General features: G+C 40.2%; 2 protein-coding genes across 4 annotated transcripts in view; one reads left to right on the forward strand and one right to left on the reverse strand.

Moving 5' to 3' along the window:
* Window positions 1-337: 337 nt before the first annotated feature.
* The window catches only part of iqgap2 (IQ motif containing GTPase activating protein 2), a 35,548-nt gene continuing 10,028 nt past the window's right edge, over window positions 338-25,857 (forward strand). Inside the window, exons 1-24 of one of the 3 annotated variants that reach the window (XM_022754182.1) lie at window positions 338-432; window positions 522-672; window positions 4,671-4,770; window positions 9,896-10,052; window positions 10,625-10,702; window positions 11,917-11,993; window positions 14,211-14,278; window positions 15,855-15,968; window positions 16,127-16,305; window positions 17,167-17,254; window positions 17,537-17,700; window positions 18,301-18,388; window positions 18,677-18,840; window positions 18,999-19,159; window positions 19,656-19,780; window positions 19,941-20,104; window positions 23,142-23,168; window positions 23,486-23,576; window positions 24,195-24,362; window positions 24,490-24,632; window positions 24,890-25,060; window positions 25,238-25,321; window positions 25,552-25,623; window positions 25,725-25,794. In XM_022754182.1, coding sequence (XP_022609903.1) covers window positions 627-672; window positions 4,671-4,770; window positions 9,896-10,052; window positions 10,625-10,702; window positions 11,917-11,993; window positions 14,211-14,278; window positions 15,855-15,968; window positions 16,127-16,305; window positions 17,167-17,254; window positions 17,537-17,700; window positions 18,301-18,388; window positions 18,677-18,840; window positions 18,999-19,159; window positions 19,656-19,780; window positions 19,941-20,104; window positions 23,142-23,168; window positions 23,486-23,576; window positions 24,195-24,362; window positions 24,490-24,632; window positions 24,890-25,060; window positions 25,238-25,321; window positions 25,552-25,623; window positions 25,725-25,794 — 2,599 coding nt within the window. In that variant the 5' untranslated portion in view covers window positions 338-432; window positions 522-626. Of the gene's footprint in view, window positions 673-4,670; window positions 4,771-9,895; window positions 10,053-10,624; window positions 10,703-11,916; window positions 11,994-14,210; window positions 14,279-15,854; window positions 15,969-16,126; window positions 16,306-17,166; window positions 17,255-17,536; window positions 17,701-18,300; window positions 18,389-18,676; window positions 18,841-18,998; window positions 19,160-19,655; window positions 19,781-19,940; window positions 20,105-23,141; window positions 23,169-23,485; window positions 23,577-24,194; window positions 24,363-24,489; window positions 24,633-24,889; window positions 25,061-25,237; window positions 25,322-25,551; window positions 25,624-25,724; window positions 25,795-25,857 lie in introns of all 3 variants that reach the window. The other 2 variants (XM_022754171.1, XM_022754190.1) reach the window with 2 other exon arrangements.
* On the reverse strand, window positions 20,343-22,431 carry LOC111228379 (proteinase-activated receptor 3-like). Its single transcript, XM_022754214.1, has 2 exons — window positions 22,129-22,431; window positions 20,343-21,742 (listed from the first exon to the last, which is right to left on the reverse strand). The coding sequence occupies exons 1-2, from the start codon at window positions 22,190-22,192 to the stop codon at window positions 20,679-20,681; spliced, it is 1,128 nt and encodes a 375-aa protein (XP_022609935.1). The 5' UTR covers window positions 22,193-22,431; the 3' UTR covers window positions 20,343-20,678.

Consider the following 25,857-nt stretch of genomic DNA (forward strand, 5'->3'; position numbering starts at 1 on the left):
TTTATCTGTGTGGCACCTTTCAGAAACAAGGCAATTCAATCTTTTTTTTACATAACACAAAAAATGATTAACATATAAAAGCAAACACAAAGCAGAATAAAAAAATACATAGATACGATTTTAAAAGCGTAAAATAAAACAGAACAGGAGTATGAAGTTAAAGCACAGCTACAGCGTAGTGACGTGTCCAGTACTGCAGTAGGGTGATGGTATTTACCCTTTTCCCCCAGTGACAGTGAATGCAGCATGTGCCACCTTTTGACCAGCAGGTGGTGCAAGGTGCTAAATCTCCATCTCCTGTCCCGTCAATCATTTCATTTCAGAGAGTAGCGGGGGCAAGATAACACGACCAGGGAGCACTGTTCAGGAGTCAAGCCTGAGAAGATCACAGCATGGGGGTTGTCTGCCGCAAGTGACATTTGGCGCTTTCATGTAACTTCTGAAGATTCTTGTCTGCCATTTTCGGCTGTTTTATTTTTAAATTCCCCAGTTATTTACACCAGTTATTTCATTCATAACAGTATCTCCTGAGAGGCGCGGCATATTGGTGGCTGTAACGTTAGCTCGAAGGCTGAAGTTATTTCCAGTTCAGACGAGTTCACAGGTGGAGGAGGAAACGAGGCAGGATGTACCATGAAGAAACCTCAACTTTACAGAAGCCACGCTATGGAAGTAAGTACCACTTTTTTTGATGGTTGGTTTTTAAGATAACATTGCGTTAACGCCTGTCTTTGCTTGGTTATGATGGGCAGAGGATGAAAACAAGCTAACGTAAGGTGCCACCATAGGGAGGGACGTTTGATGGGCAACAGGTGGTTCAGCTGCACCTGGCTTCACTGAGCAGCAGGATACCTTTAGTAGGTGTGGCAATCCTTGGAAATAAGGGAAAATAGAAATAGTATGTGACTAGAGGTGAACGAGGGTGAACAAACTGTTAATAGAAAAGATTTTTAGCTGAAGCACTTGCATCCTGGTTGTTAAATTCAAGGTATAACACTGGTAAGTTGTGGGTCCGGGGTGTTGGCGATTGGAGGGGCTGCAAACTGTCTTCAATTTTAACTCCTGAAAGTCTTGAACTGTACTTTTCCTTCAAAGTGCCCCCGCACGTACCACATGGTTTTTTTAATCTATTTATTCAATGGTGGTAGGCGGCATATCAGCCTGTCTACACATTTGGCATTTTCTCATAGGTTAACCATTAACTTGGGATTTTGCTGCTGTTGAGAAATATATAACTGAGTACATGAGTATGCCAGGAATGTAAGCGAGTTAACTGATATATATATATAAAAAACACATCTTACGTCTGCAAAATGCTTCACTAAGTAACTGTTTGCTGTTGTTACTTACTAACATGTGGACAATGTACAGCTTTAAGAGATAATGCCAATCAATTATGCCATCAGTGCAGTCTGTTCCTTTGATTTGGCCCTCTTTTTTTCAATAAAATTTAATGATGAGAGACAGGGTAGTCTTAGCAATCATGTCCTTAATTTGCTCCCCTTTTATCAGTTTTACCCTGAAAGTCAGTCTTGATTTATTGTTTCCTATTGACCCCCCCCTGCAATAACCCTGCAGCTAAACAAAAGCATGAGTCACAATCATAGAGCCTGTACCTCAGGTCCAGTGGTCCTACGACACACAAAGTCAACAAAAGCCCATCCTGAGGGTTAAATATAACGCTCAGTGCAAGACTGCAGACAGACTCTTCCAGGAAGTGTGTGAGTGAGTCAGCAGAGGTAGTGTGTAATGGCCTCACTGGGGTTGCTCTGTCTCTGAGATAAGTGTTCATACAGATTCGCATCCATGTCAGCTGCACAGCTGGGCCACCGATCTATGGTTGGAAGGCTGGATACTGTGCTCAGAAGGGGTTATGGTATTTTTTTATTCATTTTGTGTGTGAGTGTGTGTGTGTGTGTACTGAACACTTTTTTAGGAACACCATGCAAACACTGGCTAGGGCCTCCCTTTGCACTCAAAACAGTCTCCCTTCTTTGTGGCATGGATTCCACAAGATGTTGGAAACATTCCTTTGAGATTCTGCTCCATGTTGACATAGTGGCATCACATAGTTTCTGCAGATTTGTCAGCTGCACAGTTTCGCTGCGAAACTCCCGTTCTACCACATCCCAAAGGTGTTCTACTGGATTCAGATCTGGTGACCGGGGAGGCCAGTGAAGCACACTGAACTCATTGTCGTGTTTATGAAACCAGTTTGAGACGACTTTTGCTATGTGACATGTTGCATCATTACTGGAAGTATCCATTAGAAGATGGTAAATTGTTGCCATAAAGGGATGCACATGGTCAGCATTCAAACCATGATTGATTTCTTTTAATGGGCCCAAAGTGTGTCCAGGAAACTTTCCCCAGACCATTACACCACCATCACCAGCCTGGACTGTTGACACAAGGCAGTTTGGGTCCATGTATTCATGTTGTTGACTCCGAATTCTGACCCTAACAACTGTGTGCCTCAGCAGAAATCCGGATTCATCAGACCAGGCCATTGTGTCTCGGTGAACCTGTGTACACTGTTACCTCAGGTGTCTGTTCTTGGCTGACAGGAGAGGAACCTGACATGGTATTCTGCTGTTGTACCCCATCCACCTCAAGGTTGGATGTGTTGTGCACTCTGAGTTGCTTTTCTGCTCTCCAAAGTTGTAAAGAGTAGTTATCTGAGTTAACAGGCCGTTCTCCTCTAACCTCTGCCATCAACAACATGTGTCTGTCCACAGAACTGCCGCTCACTGGATGTTTGTTGTGTGCAAATCCTAGGAGATCAGGAGTTTCAGAAATACCCAAACCAGCCCATCTGGCACTAGCAATCATGCCACAGTCAAAGCCACTGAGATCACCTGTTCCCAGATTCTGATGATGATGATTTGATGTGAACAACAACTTAAGCTTTTGACCTGTATCTGCATGATTTTATACATTTCACTGCTGCCACGTGATTGGCTGTTTGAATAATTGCATGAATAAGCAGGAGCACAGGTGTTCCTAATAAAATGTTCAGTGAGTGTATATGCAAACGTTTGGTCCATGTCTCTCTTCACATGTATTATACAGTCGTTTGGCAGTTTATTAGGAACACCCAACTAAAACTAATGCAGTCTAATACAACACACCTGTAATGAGTCGTCCCTTCATGAAATTATAATGATTAGTTTGTGTTGAAACAAAGTGGTGTTGATTGAACTTTGTGGTTATTTTGGAGGCTGCGGTTTTTTTGGTGCTGTTGAACTGTATTGTGTTATATGGACACGTGTTTCTACTACTCTCTCCATCCCATTTGAGAGTAGGCTAAGTAACAGAAACACCTAATGCATTGCAGTTCAGCTGCACCACATCTTCCAAAACGATAATAGAGTTGAACCAACACCGCTCTAAAACAATTACAATAAAAACTGAACATTAAAACCTTCGTGAAGGAGGATTTATTGAAGGACTGTTGCATTAGGCTGCATTAGTTTTAGCTAAGTAATTAACTGCCAACTGGATGTATGTCAAGTCTCTATTGAGACCTAGTGAACGGATGTCTATGCAGGTGGCTGTTGAACAGGCAGAATGTACCGGAGAGTGCTTGAGAGGTTTAAAGCCCCATAGAGGTTTGAATGAATAGAATATACTTCAACATCCCACTGGGAAAATAGTTTTGGATTCAGCATTGCATTACAATATACAATTTGCAGACATAAAATGCTACAACAGACATTACAGCACTAAGTGATTGAAGTAGACAGTACAGAATTACAGATCTACAACTTTGATGAATTTGAATGTACTAAACAGCTGAATTGGCTTCATTTATGGAGGGTAGTTTTGACTGCCCATGGTAGACAGCACTCTCAAAAGCTAGTCATTTTTTTCCCCCTCCTCCTGGGTACTGGGAGTATACCGTTTAAACTGATCAATCAACAGGTTCAACCAGTTTAACTTGGCATCACTAGAGGCGGTAATATTCATGTCACACGTGGACAAAAGATAAATTGGTGTGTGTTTACTTGAGGTCCTACACCCCAAGAAAAAACAAGCTATGCCATATAAAGACTTGAGGTGCTAGTATATAGTCAGACTCAGGACAGGGTCCTTGGTCCAGTTGGAGAAAGCACTGTTCTTAAACTGAGCTCCCGGGCCTGAGACCGTCTCTTCACTCAGCCAGACATAAAGAGATTTGATTGGATTAGGGTGGGGTAAGAAGTGTTGGGGGGAGGAGATCTCACTAAGCTGCAGGTAAAGGTCAACTCTCGGCAGAAGTCACATCAGTCATAAAGGGGCTCAGTGGAGCATGCAGTGTAGTACAGTTTCAGAGGGGTATCATTAAGCTCCTATAAATGAAAATAAACTGCCCTTAGTGGTAAATATCCCCTTATTCTACATGTTTTTGGTAGCTGTGTGCATTTTTTGATAAGACAAAGCTGCTATAGAGTACCAGCACCATTTCATTTCATTTCCAAACATTCCTTGATTTAGTTTCATATAATGAATGACAGTGGACAAAGAGGTCATGTTTTTAGCTCAATCATTTTATGTTATTTTTGTTTACATTGTGAAAATATATTTAATTGATGGTATTTGTTTCAAATGTATCACCCAGTCCTAAATTTATTGTAATAATATAATATTTATTAATAAAATGTTTTTTTTTTTTTGTTCGTTTTTTTCAGCCATTCAGGATGATGAGAGGTTGTCAGCAGAGGAGATGGATGAGAGGAGACGACAGAATATCGCCTATGAGTATCTGTGTCACCTTGAGGAAGCCAAACGGTAAGGCGGGAGGCGACAGGAGGAGCTGACAGAAGGCGGGAGGGAGGAGTGAAGGGAAAAACCTTGAAGATAAAAGGAGCTTAATGGCACATGCTGACTCAAGCCAATCACTTTCCTTTAGGTTGTTTGCTTTGTCATATCTCAGAGATCATAGGAATAACATTGGGTGTGTACCTGAGTCGGCCGTTAGGTTTCTTTAATGTTTGATTATGTAGAACAGTTTTTTATTAAAAGTTTGTGTTTAATCAACATTGTTGTGCAAATATTTAAAACGGCAGGGAGTGGTTGAGAAATTAAGTGATGGGAAGAAATTGAGGGGGATATGATAGATAAAAGGAACAAAGCAGTGTGTGATTAAATAATGTTTGCAGTAGCATGGAGCTGTAATGAGATGACACGGAGCTGTAAACATACACGAGAACATGCGTGATGAAAACAGGGGAGGTGCTGACTTAGTGGAAAGAGTAGCTCTCTTTCCACCACACCCTTAACATCTGTGATTGCTGAAATAATCAAATAAAACAACTAAAACTCTACACAGTTTGTTGACAATTTTCTCAGTAGGTTTAATACTTTTGTTCCTGGTAGCTCACTCTGATTTCCACAGGATTTTTTTTTTTTTTTTTTTTTTTTTTTTTTTCAAAAGTAAGTTGTTTTGAAGACAACCTAAATCTGACTCTTTTTCTTGTGACGTGCCTGAGTAAAAACTAAAACTAAACCACTTCCTGTCTTCTTCGCAAGGGCATTTATCTGAAACAGGAAGCAAAAGGAAGTGTGATCATGCCTCTTTTAACACAGTGATTTTGTGACAACTCCACCGTGTCATAAAGAGAATATTCCTAAAATGGATTATTTATCCTTAAATCCATTGTAGCATGCTGTAGCATAGTGGTGATTCAACAATCAGGCTTCATCTTGTGCCACTCTATGAGTGTGCACAGAATCATATACATCAGCATTTCCTCACAGATTACAGTTTGACGGCTAAACTTGCACTTTGACTCAGTAAAAACTGTTTGAATAACCTACATTATCTGTTTATGTCACAGGATAATAAGGGTCCACAAGGGCAGGTAGGCTAGACTAAGCAAGGATTCAGTCATTCATCATAATCGGGCAACACCTAGATGATGACACTTTTTTTTTTTTTATTGTGAGCTGAACAGAGACAATTTAGGGAACAGATGCTTTAGTAACACTTAACCTCAGAGTGACTATTTTACTTTCACACACATTTCCCACACATTCACTTCCTATCTTTCTGTTATTCCATCCCAGTGCTACTGAGTTTTCTCTCACTCCTGTTAATTGTGCAATGGAGCCTCTATTCTGGGAAAGGTGTCAAATGAGATTAGGATTAAGACAGACCTCTAAGGAAGCCGTCAGACACAGAGCATGGGATTAGGGGCCGCTCTCTGGGGTCAGGAGTCAGCAGTCACTAAAACAAGGGCAACCATGAGGAAGCAGCTCTTTGAGCACACCTGGGGTATGATCTTTGAAGAAATTATTTAGGTAATAAGTGGTAAATAAGCACATGCAGACCCTTTTTTTAAAATCTTTATCTGGAATGTGTAGTAATTAGAAAAACACCACTGAATTTACTAATAAAGTTATATGGGAAAGTCGGATTTTCTGATATTCTACATGGCAAGGTGATTCTTTGTTCATTCTTTGTTTAACTTGAAGATGTCATGTATACAGTTTTCCAAAAATCTGACATGATTAAGGACACCCCAGGCTGATCTGCAATCTGTCAGTGAGCCGGAATGTACAATACCAGAAATTTAGCCATGATTCATTTTATTATTTACACCTCTGCTTTTCCTACTGTGACCTGTTTTGTCTAAATGTTCTCTGTGACAAGGGACAAACAGTTGGAACAAATTGATCTTTTTTTTTTTTTATAATTTGATCTCAATCAACAATATAAAGCTCAGGCCAGTTACGTTGTGGTCCCTTGTGAACTAAGTCATCTGTCAAAAACTGGAACCTTGCCCAACACACTGCAGTGGTGTGGCACAGACCGGCAGGTCCAGTGATATTGTCCTCGCTGACAGCATGTGCCAGTGACATGACGGACTGAGAGAGAAAAAAAGTCACTTTACTGCTACAGCCAGATGACGTAAAGTCGATTCAAAGTCATTCTTACTGGCTGATTTGCTGCTGCTATATGGCACATATGAACCAGAAATCTTTATACAGTAGATTACCCACATGCTCTCCTGTTCAAAGTCCCCTACATTTTTAACTTTGTTGGTGTTTTTGTCAGTTGATAGACACACCCTCACACACACACACACACACACACACACACACACACCCTCTCTCTCTCTCTCACACACACACACACACACACACACACACACACACACACACACACACACACACACACACACAGAGAGAGAGGTTTCGGCAACAAGACTTTGTACCCTCTCTGGAGAGTAAACAGTTGATGGTTTACATTTGTAGCTTTTTCAGTTTTGCTTTGATACAGGTCCACTCTTAGGCTATGTAGAGCATGTTTTTTTACTGAATGATAATATCCAATTTTTTAGACACACCCTACCCCACCACATGCACTAAATTTCTCTCTATGCGCACACACAGGCACACACTCAAACTCATGACCAGCATGACTAAGCTAAATGACGCAAGAAGGCTCTCAGTTTAGACAGAAATACTGCAGCTCAAAGCAAAAGAGTGTAGTTCACTAATATTGTGTTGAGATGTGACAGCCTTAAGTCCTAGAGTCCAGAAAGCTGTGTCTTGTTTAGCCCGGTGGGTCACAGAGTGGACAATGACAGGAAGGCCTGCTTTAGAGGGTTGTAAACAAGGTTACTAGCCTGTCCTGCTTCAGGAGACACATGCTCTCTACATTGTTTTAAGTACAGGAAGTGAAGTTTCACCGGAGAGCTCTTGTTACCCATGCAGGATGTTCCTTTTGACTATGTTTTCGTGCTCCCGCCAACAATTTATTTATTTATTTTATTTTTTAAATCAGATTTCTTTTCTATCAGTAATAATCTGCATTTGATCCCCAGCAATGTGTCATTTCACTTGTGATATGACATGATTCAATAAGTTGTCTGGATTTTGGTTTGTATCACCACTTTGGTCTGGTTGGCAGAGAGAGAGAGAGAGAGAGAGAGAGAACGCTGTGTGTCTGTATCCATTTCATAGTCATTCAGTGCCAAATGGGTTTTCCCTCACAGGCAACGTAGTGTGGTTGTTGAGGGTGACTGACACATCATTATATTGATGTAACAATAGCAAGTACTTGATACCAGGCCCAAAAATGCCTACATAACATCAGTGTTGGTCATCAGCATTGGGAAGGGAGTATGTTCCTGGTAATCCTAACCATGCACATACGGACTAAGAAAATCACCCAAAGATTACTGTTGTTGTTAACTATTGTTAACAAATCCATCCACCAGGTTCCAATCTCTGATAAAGAGACATGTAATAATTTCTTGATCCTTGATCCCTGAACCTGAGCTTTGACTGTAAAATGCATTCATCATGTGGGGAGAAATGGTGTATCACAAATTATTCTACAGGAAGAGCTAGCTCATCTCACATGTCGTAATATTAACACACCTGAAATACTTTACCATAGCAAATGCAGTGGCTGTCTGTGCTCTCCATTTTATAAAACACTGTAGTATGACAGAGGTCTTCTTCTTGCATAATCTACAGCATCAGGTGAAATAAATGGTTACACAGATGCTTATTCCTCAAGGTACCAAACCTACACACCTCACTGGGTTTGTACATGGTGTGTTGTGGTTGTCCTTAATGTGCTGACACAGATTTCGGCAGACTGGATCTGTATAATTAACCCAAACAAGGTGTCTGAGGGTGTGCATGTAGGAGGGAACGCTCTATTGCTTTAAGACTGAAAGAAGACAGGAGTTGCTGCTATGATGAAACTCTTAAATGAAACATAAGCAAGCTAAATCACTGAGCACTGCACACAGTTTTTTTTGCAAAAGATAAACTTAGCTGTAAGATGATGAGCAGCAGGGTAACAACTTTCAAATTTTTTAGTTTTTTTAGTGTGGGACCATCGGGACGGAGGTGTAACCATAGTAATAAATATGGTGTCACTTCCAGGCAGTAAGATAATGTGTAACAGATTTTCAGACCATGATGATTCACTGTGCTCACAAATCATTCACCAGGTCTTAGGAATGGCTTTTTCCTAACATCTCTGGGAATAGTCTGGGAGTCAGAGACTCCTGCTCTGAAACGACTATTCAACCTTTTAGAGGGAAATGACATCAGTTTGAAAGATGGCCAGCATTGTTTTAACATAAACTGAATATTCACTATTCAGTTTTTACTTTTTCAAATGTCTCTGTGGTCACCTCATGTAGTGATTCACTTTCACTCAAGATCACACAATTATTGTGAGATGAACCTTTGCCAGTGATCAATTTATGCTCTAGATGAATTGAAGTAGTATCATATTATCTTGATAACTGTTTACCTCTTTAACCTCAAATTGTCCACATGAAAAGGAAGACTAAGACTAACCAAAGCTTGGACTGCAAATCTGTCCGCAGCCCCCTTCCTAAAGCATGCTGGGCACAGTGTGGGAGTTGCCTGTAACAATGCCCAGTTCTCTCGGGTCAACAGACTACTTTGTTGCTCTGTTTAACCAAAAACCTTTCAGTTAATTATAGCACTGACGACACTGGTGCGTAATGAAAGAATATTGTACTTCTTCTTCTGCTAAGAATCTCAGGTGGCAGAGTAAATAGACTAGACTGATGTTTGTTTATATTCTGAATGTAACCATAACATGGTTTTAATTGTTATACAGAAGTCAGTAAATTGAGCGTGGGATTTTAATGCTCTGGAGATTTCACAGGAAATTGTACCAGTTACTCAGAGGAATAACTGTACTTTCCTAATGAGAGTAGATTTTTCTCATCTTTTATTTATATTCACCTCAGCAAGTCGAGCAATAATTTCAGATAGTTGTCCAATTTTAAGCTTTTACATTAAGCCATGAAGATCCTCGCTTAGACTTTAATTATTAATTTATTTATTTATTTGCAAGTGATGAATATTAGAAAATCCTATGCCTGGTCTGAGGTCAATATTTATGTACTTTCAGGTGGATGGAGGCCTGCCTGGAGGAGGACTTGCCCCCTACCACAGAATTGGAAGAGGGACTGAGGAATGGCGTCTACCTTGGCAAACTTGGCAATTTTTTTGCCCCCAAAATGGTGTCAGAGAAAAGGATCTATGACAGAGATCAGACCCGTTATAAGGTAAATCTCCTTTCTTTTGCCTTTAAACTGTTTCCGTCTCCCTTCTTTAGGTAAGGTCATAGTTGTACTATATTTGCATTCCTCACCAGCTTACATCATCGCAGGCAGGATGACTGTTCTCAGTTCTTTCAGGCACTTCCTGACAGTTTAAACGGCCACACAGGAAAGGGAGAAACGTGGCAGGCGAGTGTTAGGGCCTCACTGAAACATGCAGCTGTGCTAATAGAGTAAACTACAAAAATAGCTGAGTGAGAATTTTGGCTTGACTTTCAGCTTGATTTTTTTTTTCTCTTTTGATAAATTTTAAACAAACCTTGTCAGACAATCAATGCTATAATCCAGTATGAGGATTTTAGGTATCTGAGGGCCAGCTCAGATTTTGTGTGTGTTTTAATTGATTTTTTTTAAATTTAATTGATGATAAGTTTGTTTTATTGTAATGCAGCATCACTGGTGCATTATAGTTTTTAGGTTTTTCATTTAGTGCAGTGGAAAGGATTTGAATCATTTCTTTGCAATTCCTCATAAATATGTGGCTATATTTCTGTCTGCACGCCTATTTCCATCTCTAGAGCACAGGGCTGCACTTCAGACACACCGACAACACAGTGCAGTGGCTCAGAGCTATGGAGTCAGTGGGCCTCCCCAAGGTAAGGGGCTTACACAGCCATCTATGACACACACACACACACGCACTCCCTGTTTAACAAACATGCATACAAAAATGTACAGTGTACAGACCCATTTGAGCCTGCTTTTAATGTCATCACACCTTGGTGATGGTAGCTTTTGTTACAGGCAGTATCCCATTTGCAGATGAAGTCATAAACAGTTGATATTTTATGGGGCGGTTTGCTAAGTTAAAAAAATATCCCGTCTGCATCCCTGTAACACACGGTTGAAGATGGCGCAACCCATACGTTGAACTCGAACAATCTGAAATACAAGGACAGGACTTACCATGGAATAATGCTCTCATCAACACAGCAGCATGTGATGTCAGCAGTACTAATTAATCATTCACGATTACAAAAGACTTGACTTGTTTTTAGAAAGGGACACTTTCTAAGACTTGTTAGTTTGAGGTTGTTTATTTGCTGCAGATTTTATTCGTCAAGCTTTGGACAAAGTTTTTTTTCTTTTGGTATGTAAAGCTTTATGAAAGATGATGTATTCATTTCTGTTGTTTCACCACTTCAGTGGCGTATTAGCAGTCTTACAAACCCATGTACATCATATGAAAGATACACATATCATCCACTGAGATTCCATTTAAGTGATGCTTTGCACCATAATCTATGGGATTGGGAGGCACTTGCTTTGTGGTGTGTATATGGGCTTCGTACATACTCATATTAGAGGGAGAAACTATCTAAGAGCTTGTAGCTACAACTAAGACAAAGCAGAATCCATCTATCGAGAAGGCTCCAAAACTAGGACAGGGTGTCATCTGTCCTCCGAGAGTTGTAGAACGAATTTCAACGCTATCTTTAGGCTGAATCAATCCAATGACAATCAAATAGGCTTTTTGTGTTGCATCATTCTCTGTTTTTGAGCAAAACCATGTGAGGTATGACATAACATTAAACTGAATATATGTATGATGTCATATATTTGTAAGTAAAGGTTAGCCAAAGTTTTAGACATTATGTAAATATCTGTGAGAGACCTGTATGGAAAAATCAATTGCCTGGGAATGTATCATATTTTACAGGTATTTCTATTATTATTATTATTATTATTGTTATTATTATTGTTGTTAAGGAATTTTGTGCTGGATCCTGTTCAGTTGCAGCAGAATAAAGAGTGTCAAGACACTAATAGAAGGAGAGTGACTAATACCTCCTGTGGTTTCTACTTTCAGATATTCTATCCTGAAACAACAGATGTGTATGATCGCAAAAACATGCCCAAGGTGGTATACTGCATACACGCACTGAGGTAAGGCTAAAAGGATTCCAGAAACATGGTGATTTTTCACTTTACTGTCTTCATGCATTTCTCTCTTCTGACAGCAAAATTGGCCACCCATCTCTAAAATCCTTTGTTTGCGCAATGGCAGGGTAACCAGTTGCTTGTCCCTGAAGGTGCCACACCTGACTATTGAGTGTGACTTTGCTTGGACTGAAAGGACTGAAAGCCAGTAGACTAAACTGCTATTGTTATAGATGACCTTAGGACCAAGGGCTGGTGTCTGGTAGCTAGAATAAAATCATGAGCTGTTAGGCAGGTTACATTCAGCAGGCATTGCATTTGTCTGTAAATGTTGACTTATTCATGTGTGCAGTCTGCTCATACTCCTGTCACTGACAGGTTACACACTGTCAAATTTTGATTCATTTCCTTTCACTCAACAGTTATTTCAGACAATGTCAAACACTTTGATGCTTGACTTTGACATGTAGTGGTTATTTTGCTAGCACAGAGCAGAGAGTATTTGAGTCACATCATTTGAGGACAGCTCATATGTAGAATGACAAATGTATGAAACTGCTTACAACAAGATATTTTATTACTCTCTGGGGTTAATTCATGGCCTCTTTATGTGTCCATTTAAGTTCAACCTTTAATTTATATGTCAAGAGGAGAACCAGTGCTTAGTAAGTGATATGAAACAGGAACTGGAAAATGTTATTCCTACCTATGCAAGGCAGTGAGGAAAAATACAGATCCGTTATGATTTGTGTTGAAAAGGTCAAGGTTATGTTGTACAGCACTGTGCATTTAGCTATAGGCAGCTATTCATGCAATGTTCTGCAAGTGCTCATGCTTTCAGGACCTCAAGTGCCTGTTTGCTCAAACAATTATGGGCAAAGTAGGAATTGCATTCAGATTTTTCAGTGTTTCTCATTTGAGTTTGTTTTGACACTTTGAAGAGCATAACAGCTCCAAGCACACTGCGTATATAAACCTCTTTACAGCATGTCACCAAGGGCTTTCTGGCAAATCAAATGTGGGGTTTCATTGTTCAACACTTTACTTACAGTCTCAATGCAAGGTGTACATTTTTGTCACAGTTTCTGGTTTAGTGTTTTTTTTTTAATAGAGCTGGTGGTCTTATTGTAACATGGGTGGCTTGTTTAACTTTAGGTCATTGGTAGTAGAGTCAGTTTTATCTATCTGACCTGTCCAGTGAGCCAAACACAGATTTAGGGAGTGGTTATGTGAGCTACTTGGATTGTTTTCTCTGATGTAGGGTTTTGTTCAGGTCCTGGGAGAATTGGTTTCCTTCCCTCCTTATGCACACACGTGCTCTTCCTTCCTGCGAATCCAGCTTAAGTCCCGCAAGACCTAGTGAATACTCTGCTTCCCTGGGTACAAACACATGCAGACATGGAGGCAAATCGGCGAATGCTCCGTCACACTCAGTGTGTTGGAAAATTGAAAGGGAACAAAAAATAATAGGGAAAGACTTACGAGCGCATTTTAAAACACTTCTGGCATGTGGTCGAGACATAGGGCTTAATTTGTTGTTTAGAATTAAGAGGAAAACATGTAAAACAAGGGGGATCCAGAGTCTGTAGAGAGCTAGTTGCTCCAAGCTAGTCAGCTGATTGTCTGTAACCCCTGTGGCTTGTAATGGCCACCTTCATTAACCCCAGTCAGCTGTTATTGTGTTTGTATCTCAGACTGAATCAGCTGCCTGCATGTTAAAACATTACCCTTTGTATAAGCAGAGTTTAGATAGCTGTATAAAGCCCCCTGTGTCCCAAGGACAGAGTGCATTTCATGTTTACACACACACTGTGACCAAAGGGTAGGATAACCAGCTTTGGTAACTGCTCCTTTGAGAGCAGTGCTGATGCCAGACCTGCCTTAAATATCTATAATTCATTACCACTTATCAGGTACCTGCGGGAAGATGAAAGTTTGATGAAGTTTCCAGCCACCTGCTTGCTGAATTTGTTGTTCAGTGGTGGACTGAGCCTGCTGTTTGCTGGCCACTCATTCTAATCTGGGTCAACACTTCCCCCCTGTGGTATAAGTGTGACACTACAGGGGGGGTAGCCATCAGGAACAATCACAATCTTGAGGGGAAAAAAACAAATCTAGAGTTTCAGTTTCATGATATCAGACTGTTGAGCTGCAGGATGTTTCAAGCTTTTTACTGCTTCCTTTTTATTTGTATAAATCTTATCCCCGTATGTTTTATTTCAGCTTGTACTTGTATAAACTGGGCATTGCACCACAGATTCAGGACCTGCTGGGAAAAGTGGCCTTTACAGGTAACACCTGTTGAAATCATTATATAAGTATATCTGCAGCACAAAAGTTATAAAACAGCAGAAGAAGCAATGATGTTATTGATGCTTTTATAATGCAGGATACATGTTGCCGTAGGGCTTTTTGAAATCCTGACATGCGCATGTGTTCACTTAATGAGAATCCTCTTGGTGTGGAAGGTATTTTGAGTCTTGTTGGGATTTAATTGAAAAACAGAAACGAATTATATCATGCACGCTCAAGCATGTTAAGTTTTATGGGCATTTGTCGAAATTACCTGTCAGTAATTTAGATGTTTGAATGATCAAACATTTCATGTTAATCAAAATATTCCCTGTGACCATTCAAATAATACTGAACAGGACACAAAAACCTACCCACATTCAAACCTTTTGACAATGGATTGTCCTGAATAAACCTCAGGGCATCATTTTTAACTTACAATTAACTTTAGGAAAAATGTCAGTGTTGTACTGTAAGTAACATTTTTCTCAATTGCTTATGCACATTTTCTAAAACACTGTTGTATTTCTCAAAACAATGAGAGCAGTCTGCAATACTACTACTACTTGGGAGCACAACCCTTCATTGGTTAGAAGTCTATCAATCACTCAAAACGGTTAACCTGCGTAAACAGTAAATAACCTTGAAAACAAGATCATCATTGCTACCAAAATGAAATTTCGCTTTGTGTGTAAATGGGAAAGCAACTATGTCAGTATGAGAAGACAATAAAGTTGTTTTTATACAATCTCATTCAAATATCCTCTACAGCCAACTGAATAAACTCATGTCATAAAAGCACCACTTTCAACAGTGTACTCAGACTTTTCTCAACTGGTATGTTCCTTTATTCACAATAAGTAAAGGAACATATTTAACAGTAATTTGTACCAGAAAAATAGAAAAAAGTGTTGGCAGTCCAACCACTTTTGTGTCTGGTCACATTATTTGATCAAATAGTTGCCTTTACGATACACATGTACACTGTGTATCCCTCCTCTACATGTCTCTGCCATGATGTTCTTACCGCAATCATGGAGCTTCTGTCGTCCCTCTGTGTCGACTCGCCCTCTGACCAAGAACATCACATGGATATTTACATTCTTCCCTGTGTATGAGAGGTCTGTTGTGCTTCTATGATGTCTGCCTGGTTCATGTCTGACGTCTGTGGTAGCTACATAAAACTCAGTCACTCACCCTTGTGGTTTCACCATCTACAATCTGTTACCAACTCTTTTTATGACACTACCAGATTACTATGAAACATCTATGTTTGAAAGGCTTTGGCAGCAGGCTCAAATATTCTGAGTTTGGATTTACGTACAAGCATGTCGATGAACACATCTGAGGGTTATTCACATCATTAGAAAAACAGCTTCATCCATTTTGACCAGAGAAGCTAACACAATGCATGATTGGATCATTTGAAGATATTTGTACTAAGTAATTTGATTTCTGAATGAAAGCAACAGAAAATGTTACAGATTGTGCCAAAGCAACTGAGAGAAAAACTTATTGCATGTAGTATATTTTATGCTTAATTTTCCCTGCCAATGCTATACATCTCATTTCCAGAGGAAGAGATCAGTAACATGAGGAGTGAGCTGGAGAAGTATGGCATTCAGATGCCGGCTTTCAGTAAGATTGGAGGTATCCTGGCCAATGAGCTCTCAGTGGATGAAGCTGCCTGTAAGTCCTCTGACCTTTTAATTGACCTTTTCTATTGATGTTTTGACAGAAACCTCCAGAAGATGAAGAGAAAGCATATGACATAGTTGACTAATTTTGTATTGTTTCCTTATGTATTTTTGGCCAACACTGAAGTGTTCATACACTCTTGTCTTTAGTGCATGCTGCTGTGATTGCCATCAATGAGGCGGTTGACAGAGGTCAGGCATCTGTGACGATGGGAGCCCTGAACAATCTTAACGCAATGCTGAGGAACATCCAGGAAGATCTGGCCCAAGACTATCAGGACACACTGAGCAAGGCTAAGGCTCGTAAGCAGGATCAGTCCTCGGGGAGGGTGAGTGGCTGAACAAACACCTTAGTGACCTCTAAAGTTTCAGTGTCATTTTATTTCTATAATTATAAGTAATATAATTAGTACCGGCTTTTCTTATATAGCAGGCTTGATTAGCTTCTGTGTGACTTTCACTGTCTATATTCATGTCATACACATTGCTGACACTCTCTATTTCACTTGACTTTTGGTCTGGTAAGATATGGAGATACATAAATGTCATTTAAACAACAGTGCCATGAAATGAAACTGGCATCACCAATAAAAACACCTTTCCATTAAACCCACTGTATATGTCACATCCGTATTCAGCACAGGTTGGGAGTAGGGTGGTCTAAGGGTGTATGTTGACCCAGGTGTATGTTGACCACTAGCAGATGCTGAACCTTCAGTGTTGCTGTGAAAGTTGTAGCACTGAACTGAAAGTACAAAATAGAAGAATGTAAATGATGAGACTCATCATGAATAATCTTCAAACCAAATGTAAGGAATGCAAAAAATGTAGACGTTTACTACAGTGTACTGACAACTACATTAACTGAAGAGGACTGAGCTCTGAAAGGGGTTGCCTGCACTGACTCACTCCACTTGCCTTGCCAGCACATTCCAGTGACTGCAGTGTCAGCTTTGCTTTACCAAACGCTAACCCTCCACTCCCTCTGATATCTCGCCTCCCATTCTCTTAACACTGTCAAAACAGGAGTCGTCCATTTACGCCGAATACCTAAAATGTGATATGTAAAATATGCAACCTCATTAGTATAAATGGGGAAATTGAAATTGATGTCACCAAGTACAAATTAAATATGCCATATGAAACAAATATCTAATAAATGCATTTATTTTTCTTTGTCTGTCTCTTAGCGTTCCTCGATTGCTACTGAAGAAAGAGATGTTTATGAGGAGCTACTGACACAGCAGGAGATCCAGGGTTGCATTGACTTAGTCAACAGTAAGGACTTTCCCTCCCATAACCCTTACATGCTTTTCCTCATAAAACTGTCCAGTGTCATGAAGGCATGCCTTTTTAAAGAGAAAAAAAAATCAGTGTAGAGTGGTTGCATATGAACACAGGACATTTGTGAACTCTGAATATACAATAGAGAATGTGCAGTCCAAAAAATGAGAAATTACAATAAATTATTATTTTTTCTGTGATTTTTTTCTTGCTCAGAAAGATGTTGAAAAGAAAGTACATTATCCCTCAGTGACATCTGTCTTTCACTGTCTCCAGTCCAGGCAGCAGTAAGGCAGGTGAATGAAGCAGTGTCGACCCAGGACGAGGCTGCTCTGTTGGCAGCACTTAGGCTTGAAGCGCTGGCCCTGCTGGGTGTTCAGGAGTTAAACTGCCACTGGTACCTGGAACATTTTACCACCTACTGCCAACATAAATCCAAGGTATACTGACTCAGAGCTTGATTGCTCAGTTGTTGCCAACTCAGGCCCTCAGGACCCAGACCACCTCTGTTTTCTTTTCAAGCTGTCAGTTAATTGCATTTATTTGCAGTTGTTAGAGACATGTAGTAGATAAGCCCTTATTAGATAGGGAGAATAAAAAAAAATATAGTTCTTGGGGTTCCTCGGGCCACAGTTTAGAATGACTGATACTTACAAGCCACAGAAACAAATCAGGCATATTTCTATGGAAACATAGAAATGCTTACAGCATCTTTTCTAAAATGAATTTTTCAGTTGTCCATCTAACAGAAACTCCACTTGGGTGCACAGCAGTTCTTTGGCTGAGGAGATTTTGTGTAAATGTTGATATAGGACTCTAGCTGCTGCTGTGCTGTTTCATTACTCAGGCAGTGAACACACAATGTTATAAAGAAGTATGATCACACCTTCAGAGAATAAAAAACTACTCAGCCACTGTAACTTCAGTTGGAATGGACACCCCCCGACACTTTGTCCTCCATGGCCCTGCATTAAAACAAACTGCATAACCATGGGACCTTAGTGGTATCTCCATAGTATACTCTAATCTTTGTGCTGCAGGATGGAGGGAGGGCTGTGATGGTGGACAAAGAGGAGATTCAGCGAGTTGTCAGCTCTTGCAATGACTTTGCCGAGGCTGAGAAACGAAGTAAGCACCTTTTGTTACTTACCATGGATGTGTATTATCAGTAATTACTAGTCAGTTGAAAATAATATTTGTATTCACAAGCTAGGTTTTCAACACTCACAAAATTACATTATGTAATGTTTTATCTACGTTAAATATTTTAATCTGGGGTTTTCAAAGGCTTTTGAGTGTATAATTGTATTTCAAGTTTAATAGCATAATTTTCATACTGAGATACCTTTGGAAAATTGAATTCAGGTTACTGCAAAACATCTGTGACTGACTGACTGTGAAAATTTTCTTGACCAGAACTGGACGCAGTTGCTGCGATCAATACCGCCATTCGCCTTGGCAATGCAGTGGAGACGGCGGAGCAGCTGATGAACCCTGAGGCACAACTGCCAATTGTCTACCAAACTGCTGCCAACCTCTATCAGGCCGAACTTTTCAGTTTGCAGCTACAAGGCGGGCGGGTGAGACATCATGTTTAAAATTTTGACACATGCTCAGACAGATATGCGTCTGTGCTAGATATACAGTGCGGGCCCAAAAGACTGAGACCACAAATGGGAAAGTATATTGCAGTTAAATGTCAATTCATGCTTGTGATCCAGACCTTTATGTTTATTAGTCTGGCCTGAGCCACGAGGAGCTGAGTGTAGCTGTGGAGATGCTGTCAGCTGTAGCAGTGCTGAACGAGGTGCTGGACACCAAAGACCCCCAGGCTGTGATTGAGCAACTAACAGATTCTCCGCTTGGCTTCACCAATATGGACCAAGACAACCTCAACAGGTAAGTTCACTGCAGGACAGATAGCTGTGGACTACTGATGGGCAAAAGGTATCAGTGGCATGTGTCAAACAGGTACTAGGAACACCAGTTGTATGTGTACCATTCGGTAGCAGGTTTGTGACTGCAGGTTCAAGGTTCTCTTCTGCAAACATTGGTCTGACTGAAATGTCCTTGAGCAAGTTTTACCATCTCCAGCGTGGAGCTGTTCTCTAGTTAACTCTAGCCTCCTAATTGCCCTGCTGTCATATTTGTTAATGCTGTTCTGTTTTCTGATTTACTATTTTGTTTTGTTGTTCATAAATTATGGTGATATGTTTTTAAGAGAAACTAATTTGATTAAAAGATTTATTTTTAGGAAGAATCTCTTTAGGTTGCAGGTTAATCCACTGCAAGTTTCTCTCAACTGTTACCTATTATCACCAGGGTGGGCTACTGAGTAGTGACTCATTTGATGTCAGGAAACCGTTTTGACATTCTCCATGGCACTCCCTGTCAGGTATGCTGACACACTCATCAAACAGAGAGCTGAGGCCCTTGCCAATGGCCAAGAGTTTCTGACCTGGAATGATGTTCAGAAGTGCATCGACGCAGTCAACGTTCAGGTCCATGAAGAGCATGAACGTAAGTTTGTGCTGTGCAGCAAATAAACTGGCCAGCAGTTTGAATCCTTGGAAAAGTGTTATATTAGGTGCAGCCGTACAATGGCAATTTTTGTAATCACACAATGAATTAAACACAGTGACTGATCAAGTTTCAAATGTGTCTTGTCCTCTGCCTCCAGGCATCATAGCCATCGCTGAGATCAATGAGGCACTTAACTCACGTGATCATCACCAGACACTTGCTGCCCTGCTCCTCCCTACAGCCAAGTTGACTGGTGTGAACCCAGCTACAGCCAAACACTACCATGATGTCCTACAATATACCAAGCAACTTCTTTGCCAGGTAATGTGATGCTGGTTTTGTTTAATTTATTTAGGACTTGAGTAGAGAAATGTGCTTGCATCTCCCACATCCTCAGAGTGCAAAATATGCAAAAATGGTTGAATAAACCAATGATGTAACCACATACTATAACTTTCTGATTCTTAATAGTTTTATTGGAGATACCCAGCAGCCTCTCATCACTGCCTTGACTGTATTAATATATATTACTACATTTTTATGAAACTGAGTTGCTTCATTGTTGATTTAGAACTTTAATGTACATATTTTACATGTAATGAAAAATTGGAAGAAGAGTGAAGAGTAAATATCTATATTAATATTGTCTATTTATGTATTTTAATATCCTCCTGACAAAGCAAGATAGAGGATTGATTATAGTTGTCAACGTACTGTGACACTGTGTCACCAAGTTACCATTCTTACATTGTTATGCTCGTATAGTTAATTTTTTTCCTTTTCTGGTACTGTACAAAGTCTTAACTCTCACATCCTTGCTCCTTGTGCTTCCCCGCTGTGTCCCAACAATGGTCCAGCAGGGACATGTTTATTTTCTGTACACACACATCCAGTCTCATGCTATAACTGCAGGTCTCTGAGGTTTCTCACGGAGGGAAATGAATTGTAGCTCTGAGGTTGCCGTCTTGGAAACAAGCAAACACAGGAAGGGATCCAGACAGCTGTGGAAGCAGCAGAGACACACTGCTACTCTGTAGTATCCATACAGTCTGTCGTCGCCGCTGGAAAACAGACGGATGTAGTGGGCGATATGCAGGATGCCACTAGGCAAGAAACACACCACAAAGATGACAAAGACCAGAGTGCTGACCCTGATAAAAGGTCTCCAGTCACAACCAGATTGCCTTAAGTGGTATACTACTACCACATGGGTATAGATACAAATAAGGAAGGGTACTATGAAGCCCAGACAAACCAGCATCAGCCTGTATAGCACCAATGGGGAATGGGATTTTTCTTCTAGGGGAAGTACATCATGGCAGGTGGTGACCCCCAGCTGGGTAACCTGGTAGCTCTGCCTAACGAGGAGCTCAGGCACAATAGCAGCCCCAAACAGGAACCATACAACCAAGCATGTCCCCACTGCCAGCGTAGTTTTAGTCAGCCTTCTGTACAAAAATGGTCTGACCACAGCCAGGTAGCGCTTCAGACTGATGCATGCTATTGTTTGAGCTGCACAGTAAACATTGCTGTAAAACAAGGCTGTGATAAGCCGGCAGGAGATTTCCCCAAATATCCAGTTGTTTCCGTTGAAGTGATAGTGAACACGCAGCGCCAGCGAAAGCAGGAGCAGCAGGTCGGACAAGGCCAGGTTCAGGTAAAGAACTACTGTGGACATGGACTTTGCTCTGAGTCTGACTCTGAGGAAGCCCAGAATGTAGGCATTGGAGGGGATACCCACAAGCATGGCCAGAATGTATGATGAAGGTATGACCGAGGTACTGAGGATCCCTGTGGTATAGGCTGTCACTGGGTCCTCTGGGTTCACATAGAGCCAAGGCTTTGTGCTGGGATGGAGAGCTGGCAGATGGTTTGTGTGATTAAGTCTGTACATCTTCCCCTTGAAGGTTTTTGGTATTGCACCAGTTGAAATACTGGTTTTGGTCCTGGTTCCATTTCCTATAAATGGGTAGGAAAAAACAATGTTCATGGCTTTAAGGCAACTTTATTTATGTATTTATTTATTTTTAAAGTAGATTTCAAACTACAGTAAAACATAAAATGTAGTTAATCATGCTGCCTGTTGTCGTCTAGTGTTTTAGTAAAGACTATGAAGTTAGATTTATTTTTTGCAATGGAAACAGACATTTCAATAATAAAAATATACAGTAGTACATATATATTTCAATATTTTATAACTTACAAATATTTTGGTGTTACCAAAATGACTAAGTGTTTCAAAAAAGCACAAGTGCAAATATCTCGTTTTGGACCCTGGCCTAAAAAGACAAATCCAGTTATCCTTTTGTATAACTTGTTTTTCAAAGTATTGGTAATGAACTTACCATCATGCTGAATGGTCTGCACTGCCATCAGACAAATGAGTAATCCTGGCAGAAGTTCTGCCATATCACTCTTCAGTCTGTGGCCCAGAGTCTTCAAAGGTGTCTTGTCCTCACCTCTCTCGGTGTTGCTTCTTTTCACTTAATACAGGAGTTTTCCACCAGTGAAATTTGCTGTTTAGCATGTCTACAGCGCAACGGTAGAACTGATATAATGGTGTGCTCTCAGGCTCAGCTGTCCCGCTATTGTGTGTTGAATGCTTGCCTGTTTGTACGGTGCTTTCCTGTTCAGGCTTGAAAAGTGAATCGTCTTTCTGCCTGCCAGTGACTGCCCACTGACTCACTGGGGTGGGAGGACACTGCTCAGTGGTTCATAAACAGCTCAACAAATTATACTGATTACTGTTACAATAAGTAATTTTATGGTATGGAATTGAGGAATCACTCTGATAGTTTTTTTTGGATATTGTAAGCTTCTGTATTTGCATGAAAATGTATGCTACTCCCCTAATACTATTGCATCATACATCATACCGTGTTGTGCATTAATGTCTCTCTGGTTTGTCACATAAACTTTACACTGAAATGGTGTCACAAATGAAGAAATGCACTTTTATAATTAACAACTATAAGGAAAATGCTTCTTTTGCAGCCACATTTTGCCATTGCATTGTTGGAGGAGCAAGGCTGATCTTCTCTCAAAACATGAACAGTTGGCTGGGAAATTATCAGTGAGATCCAGATATAAATAAAGTCAGTCAGCTCAGTGGTTTAGTGATAACTTCCATCCTGTTGGCCCCGTGGCCTCAATCCCCAGCAGAATTTTCTAAAGTTAGTCTAAGAACAAAAACAAAATCAGGCTGAATAAACATTCATTGTGCTTTTTGTGATGTTACAATGTTAGGGTCTGATTTTTAGTACAAAGTGGTTGATTGAGTGGAGTTGAGGATATGGTGTGTGCTTATAGTGTAAGTATTGTTAATCATTATTCACTATATTGTTTTCCTTTTCCTTAGATCTTACCTCTGGACACAGGGGAAATGGTACTGCCTACTATTTGCTGTTGCTCTAATAGCACCAGCTTGTGCAGTGTTGGTAATCAGTGTTGCAATGAAGTGCTGTTGCTATAGAACTAAACATGGCATATACAAAAATCTACAATCCTAACTTGATGAATTTTGAAATTTCTAACCTTGACGTTGAATGTTTTGACTAAAATTTCTTCAAAAGACTTCTAATCTGATATCAAGTTAGTATTGTGCAGCTATACATGAACAATGCCTCGTGTGCCTAAAGTATAGTTTTGTTTTTCTCTCCTAAAAATAAGAGAAATAACCTTGTACTTTTTCTCTGACTGCAGAGCTCTGGAGATGAGTCTGCAGTACTGTGGCTGGACCAAATCCAAGAGGCCATACTCTCAGCCAACCAGGATGAAGAGGAGGCTCTCACATGTATGTACCCAGAGTTGAAATTCACTCATCCATATCTTCACCACTTTAAACAATAGTTGATTCAGGCCCTGTTAATTCCTCTCAATTATAAGCACATAGAATACAATATTCTGATTGTCCAGGTTGTGCATTATTTTCGGATCACCACACAACTCTGACTTAACGGGTTCATTACTGATTCTAAATTAATACGTAGAGCTTGTTTCAGTATTGGCATGAATCATGGTACAGTGTTTTGTGATCATATAATACATAATCTGACATTATTTATATGAGTATCAGGCTTTGTTGTGTTACTGAGCCAAATGTACAGAATAACCTTCTGTTCCTGCAGATGTTTTCTCTCTGAACAGCTCTGTTATCTGGCAGTTCAGCCTTTTGCTAGTTTATGGGAATTTGACATTGAAATGAGGACACAAAATGTCACTGGAATTGAGACCATGCACTTTCACTTACATACACACTGCCATTATGCCATTGGCATTATTTTTTTAATAACCACATTACTTGCTCTCTTACTTATTCGGTATTTTCTACTGTGCATTTACTGTGTTGTTTTCATGTTTGACTCAGCACAACGTGACTGCTTCTTTGGTTCAATCTTGTTTACTTGACCAGTGGCTGGAGCAGTAGCTGATATTAACAGGAAGGTTGCAGAGGGCGACTCCCAGAATACACTGAAGACTTTGCAGGCTCCCAGTGCAGGACTGAGAGCGGTGCTGCCTGAATGTGCTGATACATACCAGGCTGAACTGGTGCAGAGACAAACTGACGGTGCTACTGAAGGTAACTGGATTTACAAGTATCACCAGAAAGGATGCTCTGTGTTTAAGAAACTGACACTTAAATGGTTCAGAGTTGGTGGTCTATAAAAAGTTCAGTGTCTAAAGAAGGGCTTTTTTCTTTGCTCCAGGCAACCCAGATAGTGTGTGGGTAAAACATTGCACCAAGGACAGATATGACTACTACTATAACCTGGAGACTGGACAGGGCACCTGGGAGGAGCCTGAAGAATTCGAACACAATGGTGGCCAGCTCAGTAAAGAGGAAATCCAGGTACTCCCTGCTTTGCAACTTAATGTTGACTCAGAAAGTATTCAGAGCCCTTTTACTTTTGCATGTAGATTTAATTTTAAATGGATGAAATTTCCATTTTTACCCTCAAATCTACCCTCAGTAAAACTTAATGACAAAGTGAAAACATGATTTTAGAAATTTTGGCATATATTGCAAATTACAATACTTTCTGAAGTCACAGTACATTCCCATGATGGGACTGATTTAAAACCCAGAAACATGCCTTTTCCCCTCAGACTGTTGTCAGCTGCGTGACTGCAGAATATAACCGGGAACAGTTATGGTTGGCCAATGAATCCCTCGTGACCCAGCTGCAGGCGAGGATCAGAGGTTACCTGGTCAGGAAAAAGCACGCCCAAAGAATGGAGTATCTACGCCAACAAGAACCACATGTTGTCAAATTGCAGGTAGTGTGTGGCTCCACTGTGAACCTGTGAATAGTGACTAATGTCAGATTTAAAATTTACTTTACAAACAGTATACTGACTATGCATTTCGATGTTTACATCATTTGTATAACTGTAAAACACACAGCTTTCAGTATGCTTTCCATGTATATTTTTGATAATATTTTTCCCCTGCAGGCTTGCTGGAAGGGTCACAAACAAAGGAAAATGTACAAAGACAGAATGAATTTGCTTCAGAAAAATGTTTCTTCTGTTGTCAAGGTAATAAATCTATAAAAACAAAAAAGAATCACTTACTGAGTGAATATACAAGTGTAAAGCTATGTGCCCCTTTCTTTCTTGTAAATGTCTCTGAAAATCATCAGCGACAAATTGAAAGAATTGTTGTAGCTGGGAGCTGTTGACACACATTAAATTAATTTGCATGTACATAACATTAATACTGTTGCTTTGAAATCAAAGACCTGACATAAAACACTTGATGCTTTTAGATCCAGTCCTTGGTGAAGATGTGGAAAGCCAAACGTAAATACAATCAGAGGTTACAGTTCTTCAAAGATCATGTGAGTATCACTTCAGTCAGTCAGCGTTACTGAGTGGCATCCTTTGGTTTTGTGCTGTGTGTTGCATGTTTTGTGAGGCTCATTGTTATCTGTGTTTTTAGGAAAAACAAATTGTGAAGATCCAGGCTTTTCTAAAGGCCAACAAAGCCAGAGATGACTACAGAACCCTGAGTGAGTTAAAAAAGCATTTGACACTCTGAGCTGTCTGATATAATATCAACATTGTAATGTGAG

This window comes from Seriola dumerili, unplaced genomic scaffold (assembly GCF_002260705.1).
Source record: "Seriola dumerili isolate Sdu_G_001 unplaced genomic scaffold, Sdu_1.0 BDQW01000017.1, whole genome shotgun sequence".
Taxonomy (NCBI): domain Eukaryota; kingdom Metazoa; phylum Chordata; class Actinopteri; order Carangiformes; family Carangidae; genus Seriola; species Seriola dumerili.